This window comes from Candoia aspera, chromosome 1 (genome assembly GCF_035149785.1).
Source record: "Candoia aspera isolate rCanAsp1 chromosome 1, rCanAsp1.hap2, whole genome shotgun sequence".
Lineage (NCBI taxonomy): Eukaryota > Metazoa > Chordata > Lepidosauria > Squamata > Boidae > Candoia > Candoia aspera.
Window position 1 is genome coordinate 303,799,455 of NC_086153.1, and position 21,349 is coordinate 303,820,803.

A 21,349-nucleotide genomic window follows, 5' to 3' on the forward strand; every position below is an offset into this window, starting at 1 on the left:
AACTGTTGACATCATGCAAAGGTTTCACTTTCTATTTTTAGTGTATTACAGTGTTAAACCTGAAGCCCCTTCAGGGATAGAAAGTATGATCGCATTTTCTTTTTAAAAGTTCACTGCTTATTGACCCAAGCATAAGATTACATTTTCCTTCCTAAATCACTGGTTGTTCAAATTTTGAGGGTTTTTTTTCCCCAGCATAGTATTAGTTTACAAGATGAATTTCTTCCAAAGGCAGCAGTTTTTCTTCACTTTTCCCTTTACAATTTTTCATTTTTCATGAGAAATATTCACAATGAGCTGTTTTTATGAGTTTTCTTTTCTTGTTTCTGAAAAAGGCTTTCTGCTGTCTTTACTGATATCTCCCCAGCATCCAGATGCCTTTCTTGTGCATAAAAACATTTTACTTTGGGGAGCAGGGATCACTGAAGGCTCATTGATTTGTCAAAACTTCAAATGAGGGAACACTCATATTTGGATCCTATGCCAAAACAAAAACACTGCCTTAAAGTTGACAGTTCAGCCTCTTATTTTACTTTTCAATGAAAAGTATTCAACAGTGAGAGAAGGAACTTGCGATCCACTGGAAAGACTCATGCCAGCTCTATTTCCTGCTTTCCCCAAAAGATCTTCTAACGTGTCTGCCTTTGCTCTCACACATTCCTACCATGCTGTTCACCTTTCCAGCTGCATTACCATCATCCTTTTGAATTCCCCCCCTTGTAAGCATATGTGGGCTGACGCTATCAATATTCCACCTTCAGATGCCATTCTCCAGGGTCTAATCTGTGTTTTCTTTTGGCAGAGCAAGCTTCGGTCATTATGGCACAGTGAAATATTCTAGGATGCTATGTAATTCAGACTGAACTTGGTCTGTATAAGGCACGTGTCTTGATACATATATCTATATATCATGTACATATATAAAAGACTAACACTGGCTCATCAGAGTCAAAGAATGGTCTACATTTAATTTCTGTCTTCAAGTAATGATTTATTTTCATGTTCCCTTTCTTTGGTTTCAGTGGGGAGCATGCCATTCTCCAGGTCCATGTGTTGTTCAATACAGTTGGTAAGAATGGCAGTACTAGAATGCGCCGAGTGACACACCTTCTCCAAGTCCTCCTCCTCCTCCTCCTCCTCCTCCTCCTTCTTCTCCTCCTCATCCAAGGAGTAGTGCCGCAAGGTCTCATATATTTTTCGCACATCTTCCGGGATACTTTTTTTCAGGTCTTTGTTTTTCCTTTTGGTCAGCTTGGATGAAGAACCAAACTTGTTGATGATGTTGTCCTCAGAAGCCCCCTGCCCATGTTTGCTCAATTGCTCTGACCCTTTAAGGCGCAGGTTGTTAGGCTTGTTGTTGATGCTTTCCTGAGAAGAAGCCTTGAAATGGCTGTTGCCCAAGGCAGCAAAGACACAGCGTTTCTCTGGAGAGAGCATATCCAGGGAGTGGGCTCTCTGGTCCAGGCCTAGACGCCTGCGCTCCATGCTCCGAATGGTGGCTGCCCTCTGAAGTTTGTCATGGATCTCCACACTCAGCCGCCGCCGTGTTTCCCTGAACTCTGCAGTCACGTTGGCTTTCCACTCCGCCGCATGGGCTTTTATTTCACCAACCTGTCACAGAAAACCAAAGTCAAGAAAAATAGCAGAATAAATTCAAAAACACAATTAATTAAACAGCTGTTTATGGAGAGCATCCCCCCCCCTGAGATTTGGATGGCCCCAACCCTGTTGACCTTCTGAAGGGCCTTGAGAACCTGGGTCTTTCCCCAGGCCTTGGGCCTTGAGAAGTGTCAGGTAAACCTTGTCTGTATTGCTTGGGACCATAATTGTGTTGGCCTCGTTTGTATTATATTCTTTGCTGCTTTTAGTCCTGTTGGTTATTTTTCCTTTTTTTCTGTTTTAATCCTATATTAGCTGCTCAGAGACAGTTTGAAAGTTGGGCAGCCATATAAACTGATTAAGTAAATAAGGAAACAATTGCTCCCCCAATTGCAGATTGAATCAAGAAAACAATTAGCAGAGTCAGGAATTCATTTAATTTCTAAGGTGGCCTATTTTTATGTGTTTGTTATTCAGTTTTCTGAATAATGTGTTTCTGTCTGTATAAACACTCATTTCCTATCTAATATTTCTATATTGCATTCATAGCATGTAAAATAATAGGGGGAAAATGAAAAACAAAACTAAGAGCACCCAAACAAAACTAAAAACCTCCTTATATCTCCCCACCTAAACTGTATTTAATATTAAGTGTGTGTGTGTGTGTGTATGCCTATTAAGAATGAATATATCTCAACTACGAATAGGGAGACTCAGGTTCTAATCCTCCCTTAGTGACAGAAGCTGACTTTGGGCCAGTCACTCTCTCTCAGCCCTAGACTGGGATGTCAACAAACATCTAGCCACAAGGCTGCAGTAGACCTGTATGGTAGATTATAGCACATAATCATCAATGAAGAAGCCTTCTTCCTGCAGTGGGTTGATTTGGGCCGATACTATTCATTTACACACACGCGTGTATGTATTCCTTTTTTAAAAATTATGATTCAATTAAACCTAGACCATACCGAATCATATCGTCCATCTTGGCTCTCCTTGGTACAGAGCTGATTCAAAGTCTAAGAATTAACTAATTTTGTTAAGCCAATTTGGAGTTTGGGACACCAGCATTTTCCATGAGTACATAATCACTTTTTCACAACAGTCCATGCTCAATATATGCTAAGTTCTTTAGACTGTAAAAATTCAGAATTATAGGGTATAATTTAACAAAACATTAACATTTTTAATCTTTAACTGCCTTAGAAGAACTTGGTTCACCATAGTAATATTGCCTAGCCATAAAGAATTCCAAGCAGATATACCCATAACATATGTACCAAAGTCCCTTCAATTTTATTACATCATTAACATAGAAAGAATCCAAGCCAACTTTTTTACAAAGATGGTCTCCAAGAGACCATAAAGAGAATTTTTGCTGAGTTTTAGATCATAACAAACACATCTAACACCTCTTAAAACCTGAAGCCATTGATCAGGCAATATAGAATCATCCAACTTTCTATTCCAAAATTCTTGTATATTCTCCAAATTTAGTTTTCCTTTTATTTTTTTACATTAGTAATATAAAATTATGGGTTTTGATCCAACAAAGATCATCTTTTACACAAGTAATTCTTCTGAAGCTTCAGAATCTGCAAGGGCATCAGGGCCAAACAATGAATATAACTAGTGTTTTAATTCTAAGCATTGCCACTCAGCCTTTCTAGGTGAATTGCAGTCCTTTTGTAATATCTCAAAAATTTTAAAGATATCATTACTTAATAGTTGGTTGAGAGTTATAATATCCTTATAGGCTCATGGTTGGTTGGTTGGTTCTTTAAAATATTATCAGCTTTCTAAAATAAGAATTACTCCATGGTGCCAATTTCTCATGAGATGAAAAATCAATTTGAATTTTTCTACCTAATAAATGCCAGTTTCTGAGTGCAGCCTTTAGCATGCCATTCCAAATTAGATGCGACCCTCAGCTCATAATCTACTTCTTTATAAAGTAGTAGTACACATCTAATTGTTTTTAATGTTGTTTTTAAATCTCTTGGTACTGTCTCTGTTTTATTCTCTTCTTTCAGCTACAGGATATTTTTTCTTCAAATTTGTTATGAGCTATATTGAGTACTGGTTTGGCAGGGTAAAATGCAAATGGAAGGCAGCCTTAACGTGATATGAAAAATCCTGCAATATAAGCTACTTGCCAACAGTTACCTCCTCTTTAGTCTTCTTTGAAAGAACCCGCAGCCAATCTCCAATCATACTGAGGACAGCAGCAAAATATGCAAGGCCCACAAGGATCCAGAACCATACCAAGGGTTTATACCACTCCCGGTAAGGGATTTCTGCATTTCCTCCTAAGGTGGTAAGATGGTGATGACAATAATGATGACAATAGCAACAATCACAATAGCACAATTAGAAATATAGATGCAACATATATCTCAGGCTGAAACTACACTTCATCATTTTCATGTTCTCCACATAAACATGAACACTATTTTCAATATTTGAGCAAGACTATTGGCTAACTTGCCTCAGTATGCATATTCACAATGATATGTTTATATTGACCTGTCATGTACGTAGAGATATTTAGCATATAAAATTTGCATAGCTCCCATCTGGTTGATATTCCAGAAGTCTTTTAGAACTTGACTGTCCTTCCAGACCTTGGAATAGGTGCTTGTGGAGCTCCTGTCGGTTGTGTTTTATGGTATATGAAGTGCAGTCTGTCTGGGCGCATATGATTTTTTAATTGTTTTCTGTTTTTTAAGTGGAAGCTGCCCAGGTGGCCTCTAAATCTATTTCTTAAATGATGATGATGATGATGATGATGATGATGGTGATGATGCAGTTTTGAACTTGCATACTGTTGCATGTATGTGGGGGAGCAATTCTATGGCAGAACCATCACCACATTCAGAACTTCGTCAAGAAAAAGATTGATGCGTGGAACTTCTCCATGCTTCACAGAAACATAGTATATGCTTTAATTTTACAAACCCACAGCTGGCTTCTAATGACACTTCCTCTGATCAATTGTAGCATTGTCTGTTTTGTCATATTTTGCTTTGTTTGTTATAGTTGTTATTATTATTGGAGCACTTAATCAGGGTCCCCAAACTTTTGAAACTGGTAGTGTCATGAGTAAGGATGGCGAGCAGGGGGCTCCCTTCCAGACTGTTAAGCGCATGCATAGCACTGAGGAATTGGTGAGCCATTCCAAGAGGCACAGATTGGGACCGCCTTAACCTGCGGGGTTTATATGGCTGGGTTTTCCCACGTTTGTTCAGTTTGTTAGGAGTACTGTTATGTATTAGCAATAAAACATTAGAGACCAGTTCCATGTCTCAGAGTGTTTCCTGGGAGTCAGGACAGGTAGCATGTTCATAATTTTAAGTACTTGTTGTGAGTGTTCTTGTACACTGACTGCCTTGTAGGGGCTTGTCCATTCACAACTGTGATAATTTTTGAAGATAGGAGGCAGATGCTATTAAATCCATTACATTCTATTAAATCATTACAGAACAATGATTTAATGGAATGTAACCTGCCATCCCGACGCTACTCTACAAAGTGCTCCCTGCTACCCCTGCTTCCTTCTGTCCTGTTTCTGTGCAGGTGGCATGCTTCCAAACTAAGCTCTGGCCAGCAGTTCCCAAATTTCAATTTTCTGTGATGCCCATTTGGACCCCAGATACATTTTTAGATGTTGGAAGCTGGCATTTTTTATTGCTTCATGTCAACTTTTCATTTTCTAAAAATAAAATAGGAGTTTCTTTAAATATAAAAGTCAAGCAGGATAGGAAGTCTGGCAAGCTCCAAGAGAAGTATCAACAGACATACTGGTGCAATGGGTGCCACTGAGCATCCAAGACAGGAGACTGGGTTGGCACAAAAACAGAAAGGCATTTCTGTTCAAAACGAAAGAGAAAATCAAGGCTCTGATCCATTGACTACATTATATAAGAAACTTTCCGCTCCACTCCTTATCAGCTATGTACAGTATATCTCCACCCTTTTACAAATCCCAAATCTATTCTACAGGTTCTCCTATCTTCAAAAATTAATAGAGGTTATGATCTCAATTATGACCAAGATTATGTTCAGGGGTGTTATCTAGCCAGTTCAGTCCAGTTCATGTGGACTACTTGTTAAAACTTCTCACACAGGGAAAGCTGTACTGTGGGCTTAGCTAAGCTCAGCATTCACATTTTTCCTGCTCTGCCTGGACAAACCAACAGCTGTCTTGTCCGGGCAAAATGGGAGGAAAGCCCACAGAACAGTTTGACAGGGATTGGGCTTTGCGTGCAGAGGCAAAGCCAGAGCTCTGACAGGGCTGCACTTATTCTATTGTTTGTTGGTTTGTCCATCCAATTCATATGGCCACCCACCTCAGTGACTGTTCCTCTCCAAACTGATAGCTGGATTGCCAAGGCAGAGCCAGAAAAACATGAATTTTTTGCTTAGCTATAGTGAAGCATTTAACCTCTACAGATTCCTTTTTAATAAAATGATGTGCATAATTGTCATCTATGAATTTTCTCCCAGTATATATGTGTTCACATACCTATTTAGTTGCAGCATTCTGGGTACAAAATAAAATTACTTGAACCCAGTTCTGTGCAGAAATATGACCAGTAAGTTTATGACTGCAGCTGATGCCTTTTAAATTGTACAGGTTTCTAAATTGTTCCAGTTATCTAACTATGAAGTATGTCAAGCCACATACAGGAGGAGTATCAAACTATTTATCAGTTTGCTTGTTTTATAGAGTCCAATCACAGCCAACTCTGAGTAGTGTACAATTCTCTCTCTGCGACTGAAATTAAGACAAGGCAAAGACAAGAGCTATTTCTCCTTATGTCTTTAAACCTCTGGGTAAAGCAACCAACTTTTTAAAATCTTTTACTATCAAAAAATAATTTATGGAAGATTTTTTTTCTGTCACTCTTACATTCCAAAACTACTGCATCTCTCTGGGTTTCAAGTTGTATTATTTAATGCAGAAAGAAAGGTCAATCCCATTTCAAATTTTAGGGGGTCATAGCCCTGGAAAGCTTGACCAAAACACCTGTCTTGGTGTTGTAATTCCTCATGAAGTTTGTGTTTGTTCAGCCAAATTACACTCTACATATTTGGCAAGTTCTTTTTTAACCACTTTTAAATAATTCTTGTATTTCAGTACAGCATGAAACTTTCCAAACAGCTCAGCTTAAAAGCCTATGGCAAGAAGAACTGCAAAGAAGAAAACAGCAATGTGAATCATGAAGAAAATACAGTCACAAAAAATGATGAGGTAGCCTGTGTTAGTTCCTGTTCAGCATTTTGTGAGATAGCATGATTGACCACAGGAACCAGAACGGTGTAAATATTTCAATAACTAATATTCTTGTCTAGAAATATGTAATGGTTTATTATGCTGCAAAGCGTTTGCAAAAATAGATTCTAATCTTTGCCCAGAAAGAGAAGAACATACAAAATGGTCAATAGAATGGAAAAAATACAGTTGAAACAAAGGTAGTAAAACAGGCAGTGTTGTAAAAAATAAAATTAAGGAGTGTGATGATAGACACAATCTCCATAAATCTGTGTGGTTATTGGAATTTGCTAAATTAAATGAGCTTTCCAAAGCTGTTAGGTATCTACCCATTCCACTAGGAAGATAGGGCGGGCACGCTCCAGGTCCTGTCCCTTAAGCATCACCATCTAGCGGCACCTAGGAAGTGTGCCTTTTTTTTAAATCATTATCATTATTAGATTTTTTATCCCGCCTTTATTGTTTTTATAAACAACTCAAGGTGGGGAACATACCTAATACTCCTTCCTCCTCCTATTTTCCCCACAACAGCAACCCTGTGAGGTGAGCTGGGCTGAGAGAGAGTGCCTGGCCAAAGGTCACCCAGCTGGTTTTTCATGCCTAAGGTGGGACTAAAACTCTCAGTCTCCTGGATTCTAGCCTGGTGCCTTAACCACTAGACCAGCTTTTCCATAGCAGCCCCTGCCCTATGAAGCACACTTCCACCTAGGATCCAGCAGGCCCCCATTCTTTTAGCCCTCCAGAAAGCCATAAAGGGCTGGCTTTTTCCCCCAGATCCTGGGATAAGGTAAGGTTGGAGCATGAGGACTGTGTAGATCAGTGTTTCTCAAACTTGGCAACTTTAAGAGGTATGGACTTCAGTTCTGGTTTTCTTGTTTTTATGGTTTTTGGTTTTATGATTGTTGTGAGCCACCCAGGGTTGTGTTCTACAAGATGGGCATATCACTCTTTAAAGAAATAAATAATGAATGAATGAATGAATCATCACAATCAGTTGTTGACTATTTTCTGTAACACTCCTGATTATGATAAAGCTTTTTGCTCATGAATACATACTCAGATGCAAGTTTTCAGTTATGAATATTTTCATTTTATTTATAGCCTAAATGTTAAGGTTCATTAACCTGCAATATAAATTCCCCCTTTTCTGTGATAATTTTTATTTTTGATATAAGACAAGCTAGCTATCAGCACAATATTTTGCAGAATGCGTTCTCTCTAAAGCCATGTCCAAATAAATGCTATTGCAGTAGAGTCCTATATATGTTTAAGAACAGGAAGTTTTACTCACAAGTAAGGTGTGCATTATAGTGTTGCATTTATTCATCAGGGAGCAAATCCCTTTCAACTCAGTGGGCCTAACTGCTACACAGACATATATATAACTGTACTGTTCATGTCATTTATTTAAATACGGCTGCACAGAGAACTCATTTTTTAATTTCTGTAATGTTGTTCAGTCTTCCCTCTTCCACTTCCCTGACCTTGTGCACTTTTATAGCCTGTCAGTAATCTGAAACATTGCAATGAATCTTTAAGGTGCATTCTAAGCAGCTTGTATATGGGCAAGCTTATAATGATTGAAGATTCATATACAAATCAAAGCACAGAAATGTTGGCAAAGACTCAGATATTGCTTCTGATTTCAATTATCTTTCAACAGATGTATTGTTATGGCTTTACAGCTGTCAAGGTATAATAAAGGGCAAGCAGCTATGTCCTTGTTTCTATGAATTGGTGATGTTCTTCTGATCACATATCACAGGTCCCAGGGGGGAATCATTATAAACAGGTAGCAGTGATCTGTTGCACGGAATAAGCAGGCACTATAAAATAAATGCTGCTACTTTCCAGCTAAACCAGTGAAATATTTTTGTATTTGACTCTCATTTTTCTTCCCTGCTCTGCACAAATTAACAGGACAAATTCCTTTCCAGACTGATAAATATAAATAAGTTGACTCAGGTATAATTTTGCAAATGTCAATGATCTACTGCAGAAATGCACAACCCAAGGCTCAAAGGCTACGTCCAATCCCTGAAAGCTTTAGATGAGATCCTTCAAAAGCTGTTATACTGTACTTATGAGTAAGACAGAAGGGGAAAACCATAAAATACATGTCTGGAAAACAATCATATTAACTAGTTATTTTAATTACACTTAAATGTAAATGAAATGAAATCAAATTTAGTTTTTGTTCTGCCCTGTCCCATTGTGCCATTAAGATAGCCAATATTTCACATTTTATAAACAGTGTTTTTAAAGGAAAGGTGGAACTATCTTCGTTATTTTCTGAATCATTAATTTAATTATTTATATCATCAGTAATTAGATTATTTTGCCATCAGCCGATATTATTCTTTTTCTGAGACAGCAGGGTAATTTCCACTAATTTCAGATCACCATAAATACATGGGTATCACATCAATTCTATGTCTCCTTTAGAATCCTACAAATGAGATGTATAAAGATATTCTGCAATTGATTTATATCTTCAGATGTTTGTTCCTTCACTTGCTCTGAAACCCTAATCCTATATATGTTTACGAGGTAGTAGCATTTATTGCATACCTGACTTTTTTGGATATTTGCTTAGAACAGTAGATGGAGCTTTCTTCCTGGTTTTCTAAATATAAATGTATAGCATCTTGTTGGGGAAGTGGAAAGAAGCACCTTCAAAGTCCATAGCTTTAAAGAGAAACATTGCAACTGAAAAATAATTCTACTAATGAGCTTGCTTATTTTATGGTTTTTGCAGTTGATTGCCTTCACTCCTGTCACATTTAGCCCAAACATTCACTTAAATTCATTGCCTTGACTGGCCTTAGTAGACAAGGAGAAAGGAAATGCCTACAAATCTCTCATGTGGAATCGTTCATCTAATAAGTTCTAGAGATCATAAAGAGATATATTTGTGAGCAGCACAAAAAAAAATGTGATCAATTTGATAAATCAGCATGGAGTTGTCAGAAACAAATCTTGCCAGATCAATCTTTTCTCAGTTTTTGATTGGGTTTCTGGGACAGGACACTCCTTAAATGAAGAGGAATAGCTGTTGTCATCCATGAGTCGCTGCTGGCATCAACAGGTACTATCCACAGAAACCAGATGAGGGACCTTGTTGATGCAGCTGGGCCAAAGAGGCCAGTACCTGAAGGATCCTGCTAGTTTCCAGAGTTTGGGGAGTTTCCCAAGGATCTTGTTTGCAGTTCATCCAAGATTTTGATCATACACTGGAATAAAGGGGCATCCAGAATAAAGGTGCTGGATTTGATTGTACTGGAGTGGCGTTTGCTGTCTGCATACTCACTGATGCTCCATGGTTTACTGAATTCAGGGAGATGAAGTGGCAGAGGAGACACCCAGAGCATTGCTGATCAGCTCGAGTCTAATCAGACACTGGTACAAGTTCACATTCCAGCCTACTCAGTGGTGATTCAAACAGTAAAAAGGAGTTATTTTGCCAGTCTTTTGTGTCTGCTGAATGCCACCCAATGGCCTTTTTAAGGCAACCTGCTCCCTTCTAGGGAAGGAAGTTGGCTAAAACCATATGAGGGCCACTGTGAAGAATCTCATCATCCCTGCTCAGAGGTGGCTCACAATTTGCAGGTTCTCTAGATTCATAGCTGCTACTTGCTGAGCAGGTAGCAGCTGTGACTAGAAGGCCTTTTGCTCAGCTACAACTGCAACCATTCCTAGATTGTAAAGACTTGCTCACAGTCATTCATGCTGTAGTCACCTCCATCTGGAGTATTCTAACATCCTCTCCTCAAGGCTGCCCTTGAAGAACACTTAGAAGTTACAGTTGGTACAGAACGTGGCAGGCCAGGCAACGTTATTTATGAGCCAATCTGAATCTGTAGTTACAGGAATGGCTAAATCTCTATGTGAACTTATTATTTCTTGAAGGTCTAGGTTCTTTGATCATTGAGGACAATTATAAATCAACCTAGTAAAGAACATCCCTACAAAACCTGCAACAGGGTTCTGATTATGGCCTATGATGAAGCACTTACTGCACCCAAGCAACGTGCTAGAGATTTGGAAACCTAAATATATCAATCTGCCCAACCCAGGAATGTGTTCCTGAATAATCAAGTCCCCTTTTTCAGGCCATCAAGGTACTTAAACCACATAACTGTCTCGAAACCGCAAAGAGCACCAACATTAGCATATTTTATTGTCCTCCCAACAGCTGTCCTTAAGGGCAAATATTAAAAAAAAAATCCCTGACAAGCTAAAATTGTGTCCTTGTGGAGAAGGATCTTTGGAACCCATCATATCCTGTTATATTGTGCCTTCTATGAGGACACAAGGGCCTGTTTTAACTCCCTACTGGCAAAGTAACCAGATAATTATGATTTATTTTATGTACATTACCTTTATCAGACTGGTATGATTTTGTTTCCCTTAATATGTCTGTATTTGGTTATACTGTCTGTAAAACTAGATACACCCTGGCTGCCTCAGTGACCCAGTTATAATTTTATGGTGATTTTATTTTATTTGAAATAGAAACTGTGTAATTATTTTAATTATTATTTTGTTAACTTGCAGAATTCTGGTCAGTGACCGTTAAAGACTACTACTGCTTCTGAAGTCTCTGATATAAGAGTGGAAGAAGGAGGGAAGAAAAAAGAATAGTGATGTCTTCCCTTCCCTTATTCTGCCATTCATTCTACTCCTTGAATTTTTCATACAGACTTAAGCAGACCTGGATTAATGCTGACACTCTATGGGGTGTCCTGAATGATAGACTTAGTCCAATATTTCATCTGATAGTCCTTCTTTATACTAGTCAATCAAGCCTCTTTCATTTCAACCACATCCTGAGCTACAAGTAAGAATCAGTTGCATACACTTGTGTAAAATACTTATCCTGTCAGAGGTGATAGATCACCTATTGAACAGGATCACAGAACATAGTCCTCAGGATTATCACAAAATTGTATAGCTATCCAAGTCCAAACTGTTGTGCTATATTTGAAGAGGGACTGCCCATCTTGCAACTTCTTCAATTATCAGGTCAGTTATAACCCTATACAAGAACAATCAATGGGAATCTTTAGGTCTTAGCTCACACTGAGTGAGGATGGTTGTGCATCTGTCCAGATTCCTATCTTATGTTTCAAACAGGGCAGCAGGTGATTGATATCAAACATCAATAGCGACAAGGTCTTGGGTGAGGATTTGTATGGGACCACCAGTTATGTTAGCCTACCTGTTGGGCTAGCTGATCTGTGCTAACTAATCAGACATTGGCTTTCCAGGCAGAACACAAGATTAATCTCCTTATTGCAGACAGGAGTGAAGCCATATACACAGAGATGTGCTCCTTGCAGTACACAGAAATCAACCCCTTTATATAGCTGTATACTCCAGAGTTTATGTTCTCCTGCCTTTCCTAGTCCATGGAAATTGGCCTTTATTTTGACGGCCTTGGAAGGCACCTGTTCTCTAGCATGAGACCTCCTGGTTCCTGTCTTACCAGCCTTATTTCTTACAGCAGATATGGACATTTGCTTCTTGAAAAGTCTTAATAATTGGAATCTCACTCATAACAAGTAGTCTAGCCAATGTTTAGTGGCATTTCACTGGCAAAAATGGGATAACTTGCATGTGTACAGTGCCCCCAGTACAGTGGTCAAATGTCCAAGGGTATTTGTTAACCTTTCTTAATATTTCCCACCTTCAATGCTGGGAGAATAACAGAAAGGACAGTTTTCAAGCTTTGTGGCACTCATGGGCAACCCAGCGAAAGAAATAGAAACTAAATGGCAATAGAAATAAGAGGAGACACCAAAAACAACAAGAGTATCAGAAGAACCTCTGTTTCATATCACAACTGAATCACATCACCATTTTGTCCAATATGTTGTTTTCAGTACTGAAGCCTGCAAGGGCACAAATGTTCGGACAAACTCTTTGGCTTGAAACGGAGATGAGCACTGCCCCCTAGAGTTGGACACGACTGGACTTAATGTCAAGGGAAACCTTTACCTTTACCTATGAGTTGTTCTACTCATACTTGTGTTCATTCTTCCACTTCTGAATGTATTTTTTTCTGAAATAATATTTCAACTGTTCTTTGAAAACCTGTTACTATTAGAGCATAACATGCATCAAGCTTTCACTCATAAATGTTAAGCTGACCATAGTAGAAAATCTTTTTCAACTAGAACTTTAACAGCATGCTGTATGCCATAGCAAAACAATGACTACCACAGGTAATTTGCCTATCATGAAGTTGATGCCAGGTTGGGTATGACTTGTCAAAAAAGACCTACTTATCAAAAGACATATAGATGAAACTGCCCCATATAACCTCCAGGATGCTTTCTACTGACTTGGCTTATCTTTATCATTGCCCCTCACCCCCTTCCCCCGTGGCTCCCACAGCTTCCCAAATTCAATTAAAAATTAAAAACAGCAAATCTTGGACCCAATTTCATGTGATTATGGTGATCTTACATGGGAATGCCAAAAGCTCATGAGAATGCTGAATCTTGCACAAGGATTTACTACAGTTTTGTAGTTCTTGTGACAACTGAGTGAGATCGCTGAAATCTCATAAGGTTTAGTGATCTTCCATGTTTTGGAACATTTTATGTAGGTCTCTGGGCATTGTGTAAAATTATCTGATAGTGCTTGAGATCTGAATAGATGGCCAATTTCTGACCTAACCCACCATACCCTCACTCAGATGTGTCAAAATTGAACTCCATTGGCAGACTATCTCATAGCTCTGACATGGATTGACACCCATGCAAAAAGAACATTATGTGAGCACAGCTCTTTTACAGTATTTCTGTGGAAGCCATTTTTGAATACTCTGCCCTCTTAACTAACTCATATTATAAATTATACTTGTCAAGCACAACAAAAGGTTTGAAGTTAATCTATTTGGAAGTATCATTTGCTCTGTAACTTTCCAACTTGGTCTGTTTTCCACTTTCTCAGAATGGATCATCTAGCATTTGCTATCAGTTTGCTCAGGCAAGATTAGTCCTACTCTACTATAGGGCCACTGCCACCAACAACTTGGTGGGAAGGATCTCCAAAAGAGGGAAGATTCCGCTGTTAGAAGAAAGAAGGAAATATTAAGTTACTTAACATGCTACTTGTAAACCAAGCTGGTAAGGTTTTTTCTTGATAAACGGAATGTACAGTAGTTCGCTACAATAAATAAATAAATTGGTGGGATGTCTCACCTGCCACGAAATCCCCAAAGCCAACTGTGGTCAGAGTGACAACAACAAAATAAAAAGAGTCCAGGGCTGACCATTCTTCAATATATTTGAAACTGACAGCTGGAATGGTGACAAAAACAATGCATCCAGCCAGGATGAAAAGAATGGTAGAGATCACCCGAATCTTTGTCTGACTCACTTGTTTCTTCTGCAAAAGAAAATGATAATCATTTGTGGTTTTCAGTACACTGTCTCCAGAAATTGAAACAAAATAAATTGCTGCCTGGCAATATTAAATTAAAAATCATCCATTCATTATGAATTACAGTTGGACTGTAAACATGAAAAATACACAATACAGGTATTAGTCTTATATCAAATCACAAATATTGGCCCCTTATACATTATTTCCCCCACTGTCCAGCTTCCTACTGGCAAAGTTCATAATACTCCTTCTGGGGGAAGACTGAGTGGCTACTAATGTTGAGTTTTACAAAAATGTGACAATTGCTGTTTAAATAGGAATAGAAGCAGAAATAGAAAAATAAAGAATGGGAATGGGAATGGAAATGGAAATGGAAATGGAAATGGAAATGGTAGTGGTTCAGTCTTACTCGAAAGACCTTTTCGACTCGTGCAATGCCCTTCCCAAAGATGGTTCCAAGCTGGTCACCTATTCCAGCTAGCAGAAAGCCAAAAAGTGGGATCCCAAAGATGGCATACAAAATACAGAAAATTTTTCCACCTTCTGTGCTTGGGGCAATATTTCCATAACCTGTTGAGAAAAAAGAGGAAGTTTGTTGTGAGCAATCACTTCTGAGGATTCAAGGAGGAGAAAGGAATGAAGCTCTTTTCCATTTGCCAAAGACCCACATTTTCTTAAAGCAGGGTGGGCACCCTATAATCTGCATATGCCCCCATCCCCTTTTCTGAAGACTCCCATGCCACTCCCTTTGAACATGCTGCCGTAATTCAGCAGCAGATTGCCTAAACACGATGGCACAACATCTTGCTGAGTTCTAACAGAAAACCAAATACATAAAATGTGCTAATACAAAATGTCTGGAGACCCTCAGTGTACCATATAACACTATAATCAAATGTTTTTTTTCAAATTTGGCAACTTTAAGATGTGTGGACTTCAACTCCCAGAATTCCCTAGCTGGTTGAAGTCCACACAACTTAAAGTTTGAAAAACACTGCTCTAACCCTACAACCAACATGTGCCATTAAAAACAGGGGGGCGGGGAAGTGATTTTGTAATGCACTGCTGTCCACTTCTATGATTTCATAATACACTGCTCGGGCCACCATTTTTTTAAAGTAAAACCTCATGAAACTAGCCTAACTCTGTCTTAGGACACTATGAAATGGAAATTTAAGCATCTCCTTGCCTTGTGATACTAGGAACCAAGATTAAACATGCAATGAGGATTGTCTATCAACTGTTTCATATTTTCCCCTTACTAAGTATTCCCCTTATTCAGCCCAGGAATTCAACTTTTTAGAATTATGAGTGTGTGTGTTTTATTCATTTATTTATTGCCACTATCTTAAGCAAAATATATTGCCAGCATGATTTTAAACCTTGTATCTTCTTTCATTTCATTTTCATATATTTTCAGTTTATCTTTACTGAGAAGCTTTTAAACACATTTACATTGCACAATGTACCTATACAAACCACAAGACTAAATGAAGGAAAAAAGGGAGTAGAGATTGAATCCCTGCTGACCAAATAAAACAGATAGGGGTTGTATGTTCCTGGAATACAGATACCTGTATCTGTGGTTAATGAGCTACATGGCAAGACTTCTAGCACTTCATAATGATATACTTATAATGATATAAATGTTTAATATCACTTGGAACTTCAACAGAAATGGAACTGGGTTTGCTATAAAGTATCAGTAATGACTGGTAGCTTTTTAAAATTCATATTCAAAAAACAAAACCAAAGCAAATCATTCATAGCAAACTGTACGCTAAACAGGTGGTACAACTAAAACTGTTAACACTGAGACAGTACATGTTTTTAAATTCAAGATCTGGATTTAATATGCTTGGTTGTACCCTTAAAAAAAAGTATAAGCTTGCACCTAAAATATATATTGCAAGTTGTAAAGAGTCCCCTATTATAAAAGGTCAGTTGCCTACATCTGGTTTGGGAATATAAGGGAACTTTAACATGCAAATGTTTTAACAATACCCAGAAATGATTTTGCAGCTGTAACATCCAGCCCTCATTATTCTCTGGGAGAAAAGGTATTGTAGCATTTTTTTAAAGTGGGAGTAATGGTGATGTGCATAAAAATTAGACTTACTGTATCTGGATTTCAAAAATTCTAGATAACCAGGAGATGGTAGCAAGTAATACAAAAAAGTGACTCTTTTCTCCCACCTATGGTCAACTAGATGTTTGAAACCCAGGTACAGTATGCCTAACAAAGCTCAACATCTGTCTTCTGCACACAAATAACATACCAGAACAATTAAGAATGGCTCACTTCTATACTACATGTCACTCAACAAGGCAAACTCAGACACTGACAGTTTTTAAGGGGAAAATAATTAACATTAAGATAGCAATTAGAAGCAGTTTCAGTGTTTATAAATATTTTGATGCAATCACCAGTCAGGAGGGATTTTAGAACTATGTTAGTTATTTCTTGAGATAATATAATAAACCTAGTCCTATCCATTTACTTTAATTAATTAATTAATTAATTATAACTCTGGTGATAATTGTGAATTCTATGTTTATTTACTGATATTTAATTCTTTATCCACATTGTCTCTATCTTCTTTTTTTCCTTCTTTTATATAGCCATTTATTCAGTTTCTTAAAAGTTTTAAGAAATACATTATTAATTTATGAGAGAGAGAGGGAGATAAAGAAGGAAGGAAGGAAGGAAGGAAGGAAGGAAGGAAGGAAGGAAGGAGAGGGAGGGAGGGAGGGAGGGAGGGAGGGAGGGAGGAATACCAAAACAACAGTATTAACAATTGGAACCTTTTATTGCAGCACACTGCCATTGTTCTGCAACACAATGGCTGTAAAGCAGCAATTAGCATGTTGTGCAGGGATATCACCCATACCTGAAGAATACTGACCTGTGTGGCAGTCCTACATTTGGGGATGGCTGAGGCATCTCTTAGCTTAACTGGGGTCCAAGGAACGCTCCAGTGAATTGAACTGGGCAAACGGGAGCGGGCCCACTCCCAACATTAGTGAATCCATCCCTTCAGCACTTTTGTTCAGCCCCCACTTTTTTCCCTTTCAATCTGAGCCTGTCTAATGGTGATTTTTCCTTTTTATATGAAGTTTATTATTATTAACCCCTTACAGTTATAGTTAGTCTACTTAAGTGTTACCCAATCTTATTCTTAAATAAAAATCATGTTTAAATCTAACTTAAATACTCAGTCACATAATTGAGACTACCATCCAATGCATGCTAACACAGCTGCATAACTATTTTAAATTAAAATCAGCACTCATCACAGCCTAGTGAAATTTCCATCTTTTTTTTTTTATAGTTCAGCTTATATGAATCTTTGACAAAGTCTTGCACCATTTAATCTTTTTAGGACGTATTTATATGCAATGCTAATGGACTTTGGAATTTCTCCCCACCCCACCCCAACACACACAATCTGGGGCTCTCTTCTCTTACCGAAGAAAGACCCAAATCTGCAGCCATGACAGACAGGACTGATGGTTGCATGCTGCACAGATAATTCAGCAAGCTTTGCTTCAATAAGGATTGAAGTCATTAATTTATAAATTCTTCTATAACTAAAGAAGTATGTGAATAACTTTGCTGCTATGCTGGGTACAGCTGGTTGATCACTGTGGGGAACCAGATGTTCAGCTTGATAGACCTTTGCTCCAACCCAGCTGAGTGCTTCTTACACTTACTTGTTTAGTAAGCCTGCAGCTCCAAATCTGGGATGTTAATTCATCCTGAAATCTGTCGGTTAGGCAAACGCCTCCCCTGCATTTGAAATGCAGTCCTCGTTCACTGGCAGATCCGCCTTTGCCTTTGCATGCTACTTACTTGAAAGAAGGGTGTGCCTGCATGTACTTTTTTTTAAGAGATGAATTTTCTTCTACCACTTAAGTGTAGCTATTTTGAAATTTCAAATCTGCCAGTGAACAAGGCTCTAATTCAAGTGAGAGCCTGAAGCCATCTTGTCTGACAGATCTGATATTCCAGAACATCACATTCCTGATATTCCAGACCTGATATTCCGGAATATCAGATTTTACACAGAGATGAAGCTGAATTCATATATTGCACTAAGCAGGGATTTGTCAAATAAGTCATAGTAGCCAAGATCATTCACAATGTTAAGTTTTGAACCACGGTTTCAAAATTATGATCATATCAAGGCAAAACCAACAGACCACATTCCTGGCTTAACAGAAGGATGAATAACAGGAAGCATGACAGTGACATGGCAACATCACTGGCAGAGGTCTATTTGTGGGAGGGACTGAGGGAGGGTTAACCAAAACAGTCAGCCCTACAAGAGCTACTTCAGGGGTTAGTTTTACAAAGAATAGTGAAAAATCTTCCTGCTCTTTATATACCTGGTTGGCCATATCACCAGTTCAAATATAAATGCTTGCTGCAAGCTAGCTGGAATGGGTGAGATAGCTGCAGACAGAAAAGCCTGGCAAACATGTATTTCTAACAGGTAAATAATATACAAAATGTGAATGCCTCCTAAGTCACAGTGTTAATTAAATAAAAGAGGCAATAGTATGAAATGTTGGGTGCCTAAGAAAAAAATATTTGTACACTATAAGGTAACTAAAAAAAAAGATGTGGCAGATTTTCCGTATCTTTTCTATATCTTAAAAGTCCAAGCCATCCATATATTCCTTCATAAACAGATACATCGCTTTATTTTTTTTTTATCTCAAACTTGATATTGATTTTTATATGAGGTATGTTGCATATAAGATATTCAAAGGTTGCCAATAATGCTAGAAATATAGAAGTATAATGATTTTAATATTAGTTAATTTTATTGTTAATAACTAGATTGCATATTTTGGTTAAAGAGGACCTTGCTGAGTAGAAAGTAGTTGGTGTTCATCACCACCTTTGTTTTTTGTTTTATTGCACTAAGCACCACACTTCTGGGAGAACTGCAATGGATTCCTGCCCATCCTATGGCAACAAACCAATTCTGTTCCAGCTGCAGCTGTTTGCAGGGGTGGTGACCATTTAAGCAATCTACCATTGGTGCTTGGCTGCCACTGGCAAACTGACACCAAGAGTGACCCCAAAGGTCCCTGGAAGTTGCTCCTTTGGGGAGTGAAAAGGTCAATAGTCCACCCCTTTTGGTTCTTGAACCTAATGGGTAGATTATTTGGAAGAATGGTGGGCCATCAACAGGTTTGATTAGTTTCTCTAGGTTGAAGCTGTCTGACCCTGGTCCCCACTGAATCATGCAGGACTTTTTTCAGGTAATGGCCAGTTCCTCAATAGCCTATTGTGATAAGTTTGCAATGCATTTTAAAAGTAATGTTGTTTACATCCACTCCAAATTAAACAACCACAACATTGTAGATTCTAGAGAGTTATTGGGGGTACTGTCTGATCAAATTCTAGCAGGGTGGATCCTGGGAACATGTCCACCACCTTGAAGGAAGTGGTGGTGTGCCCTCTGTTGAAAAGGCCCTCCTAGACTCTTTTGGACAAACATTGCAGAGTTGCACACTTTCTTGGGCAAAATGCTCCATAGGGTGATTGCTATCCAGCTACAACTCTTCCAGGAAACAGTTGATCATTTAAACCCATTTCATTCTCTCTCCAGGCCTGGATATAGCACAGAAGAAGTCTTAGTTGTTTTGATTAATGACATTTACTGGGTGAGACACTTAGGGAATGCTACCTGGCTGATTTTCCTGGATCTTTGAGTAGCTTTTAACGCCATTGATCATGGGATATATTGCTGGACAAGCTCAGTAAGTTGGGGATTCAAGGCACAGTTATGGCAATTCCAGTCCTACCAGAGAGAGACAGTTTGGCCCCATCATGCTTGAATTTATTTATTTTATTTATATGGCTGCCCATCTTGTGAATGTGACTCTCCGTAGCTGTTTTAACATGTAAAACAATATTAGCAAAGAATAAGGAACCAGTTGTAGTGAAAAAGTGTTCTTCTTTCCCCTGGTGGAAGTACACTGATAACACTTAACTCTTTCTCTCCTTCAAGCTTGAATCAGGAGGGGTTATGGAGATGTTTGGCTGTTGCTTGGAGGCTGTGATGGATTCCTAAAGAGGGCCAAGAAGTGAAGCTGAATCCAGATAAAACAGAAGTACTTTGGTTATTGTTTCTCAGGCCTAAGAATTAGAAAAGTGACCTGTATAGAATGAGGTAGCACTTCCTCCAAAGGAAAAAGCTTGGAGTTCTCTGGTTATTCTAGTACAATAAGCCTCAGTGACAAGGAAGACCTGTGATCTGCTTCAACTGGTGTACTAGCTATGACGCTAAACCAGCGTTTCTCAACCTTGCAACTTGAAGATGTGTGGACTTCAACTCCCAGAATTCCCCAGACAGCAAGGCTGACTAGGGAATTCTAAGAGTTGAAGTCCCACACATCTTCAAGCTGCCAAGGTTGAGAAACACTGCCCTAAACCAAGATAGTCTTCAGTGATCCATACCCTAATAACCCATCAAATGGATTATTATAGAGCGTTCTGTGTGGGACAACCCTTGAACATTGGTCCAGAAACTGCAACTGGTGAGGAACATAGAAGAAAACAGTTATCGAATGAGATGGCTAAATTGCATCACACAACATCAGCCCTGCCGTATCTCAAATGAACAACAGTTCTGTTCTATTTCCAGAACAATCACTTCTCAGTCTTAGATAGTATGGGCTGAATTATAAGAGCCAGTTCATCGGAAAATGCTAGCATTTTTTTCAGTTTAATAAGCAGAGCAAATAGAAGTCAGCTTTTCCTTTCTATGAAGATGGTGCTTTTTACTATTTCCAAAGGTGAAGGGCGATATGGATGTGTGTGCACACTTATGCACACAGCAGAATGAAGGCTTGCAGTAACCTCTGCTGACCGTTTTGATTCTATTTGAAGAAATACAGCAAAGGTAACAACTAAAGTAGCTGACATTCAAATAAACCTGCTTTAAATCTGGCTTTTTTTCATTGTTGGCAGAGTCACTCCCATTATTCTGTCAAGCCATGTGTTGTGTCATGCCATGTCCTTGGGAATCTTCTTTCTTTGCCCACTTTGGCCACAGGCTATTA

At 38.6% G+C, this 21,349-nt stretch overlaps 1 protein-coding gene across 1 annotated transcript in view; it reads right to left on the minus strand.

Annotated features, from left to right (window-relative positions):
* Nucleotides 1-961: 961 nt before the first annotated feature.
* KCNK10 (potassium two pore domain channel subfamily K member 10) overlaps nt 962-21,349 on the minus strand; it is a 67,088-nt gene continuing 46,700 nt past the window's right edge. Inside the window, exons 4-7 of the mRNA XM_063290194.1 lie at nt 14,679-14,839; nt 14,086-14,272; nt 3,766-3,905; nt 962-1,611 (exon numbers count right to left, since the gene is read on the minus strand). Of these exons, the coding sequence (XP_063146264.1) occupies nt 967-1,611; nt 3,766-3,905; nt 14,086-14,272; nt 14,679-14,839 (1,133 nt within the window). The 3' untranslated portion in view covers nt 962-966. The remainder of the gene's footprint in view (nt 1,612-3,765; nt 3,906-14,085; nt 14,273-14,678; nt 14,840-21,349) is intronic.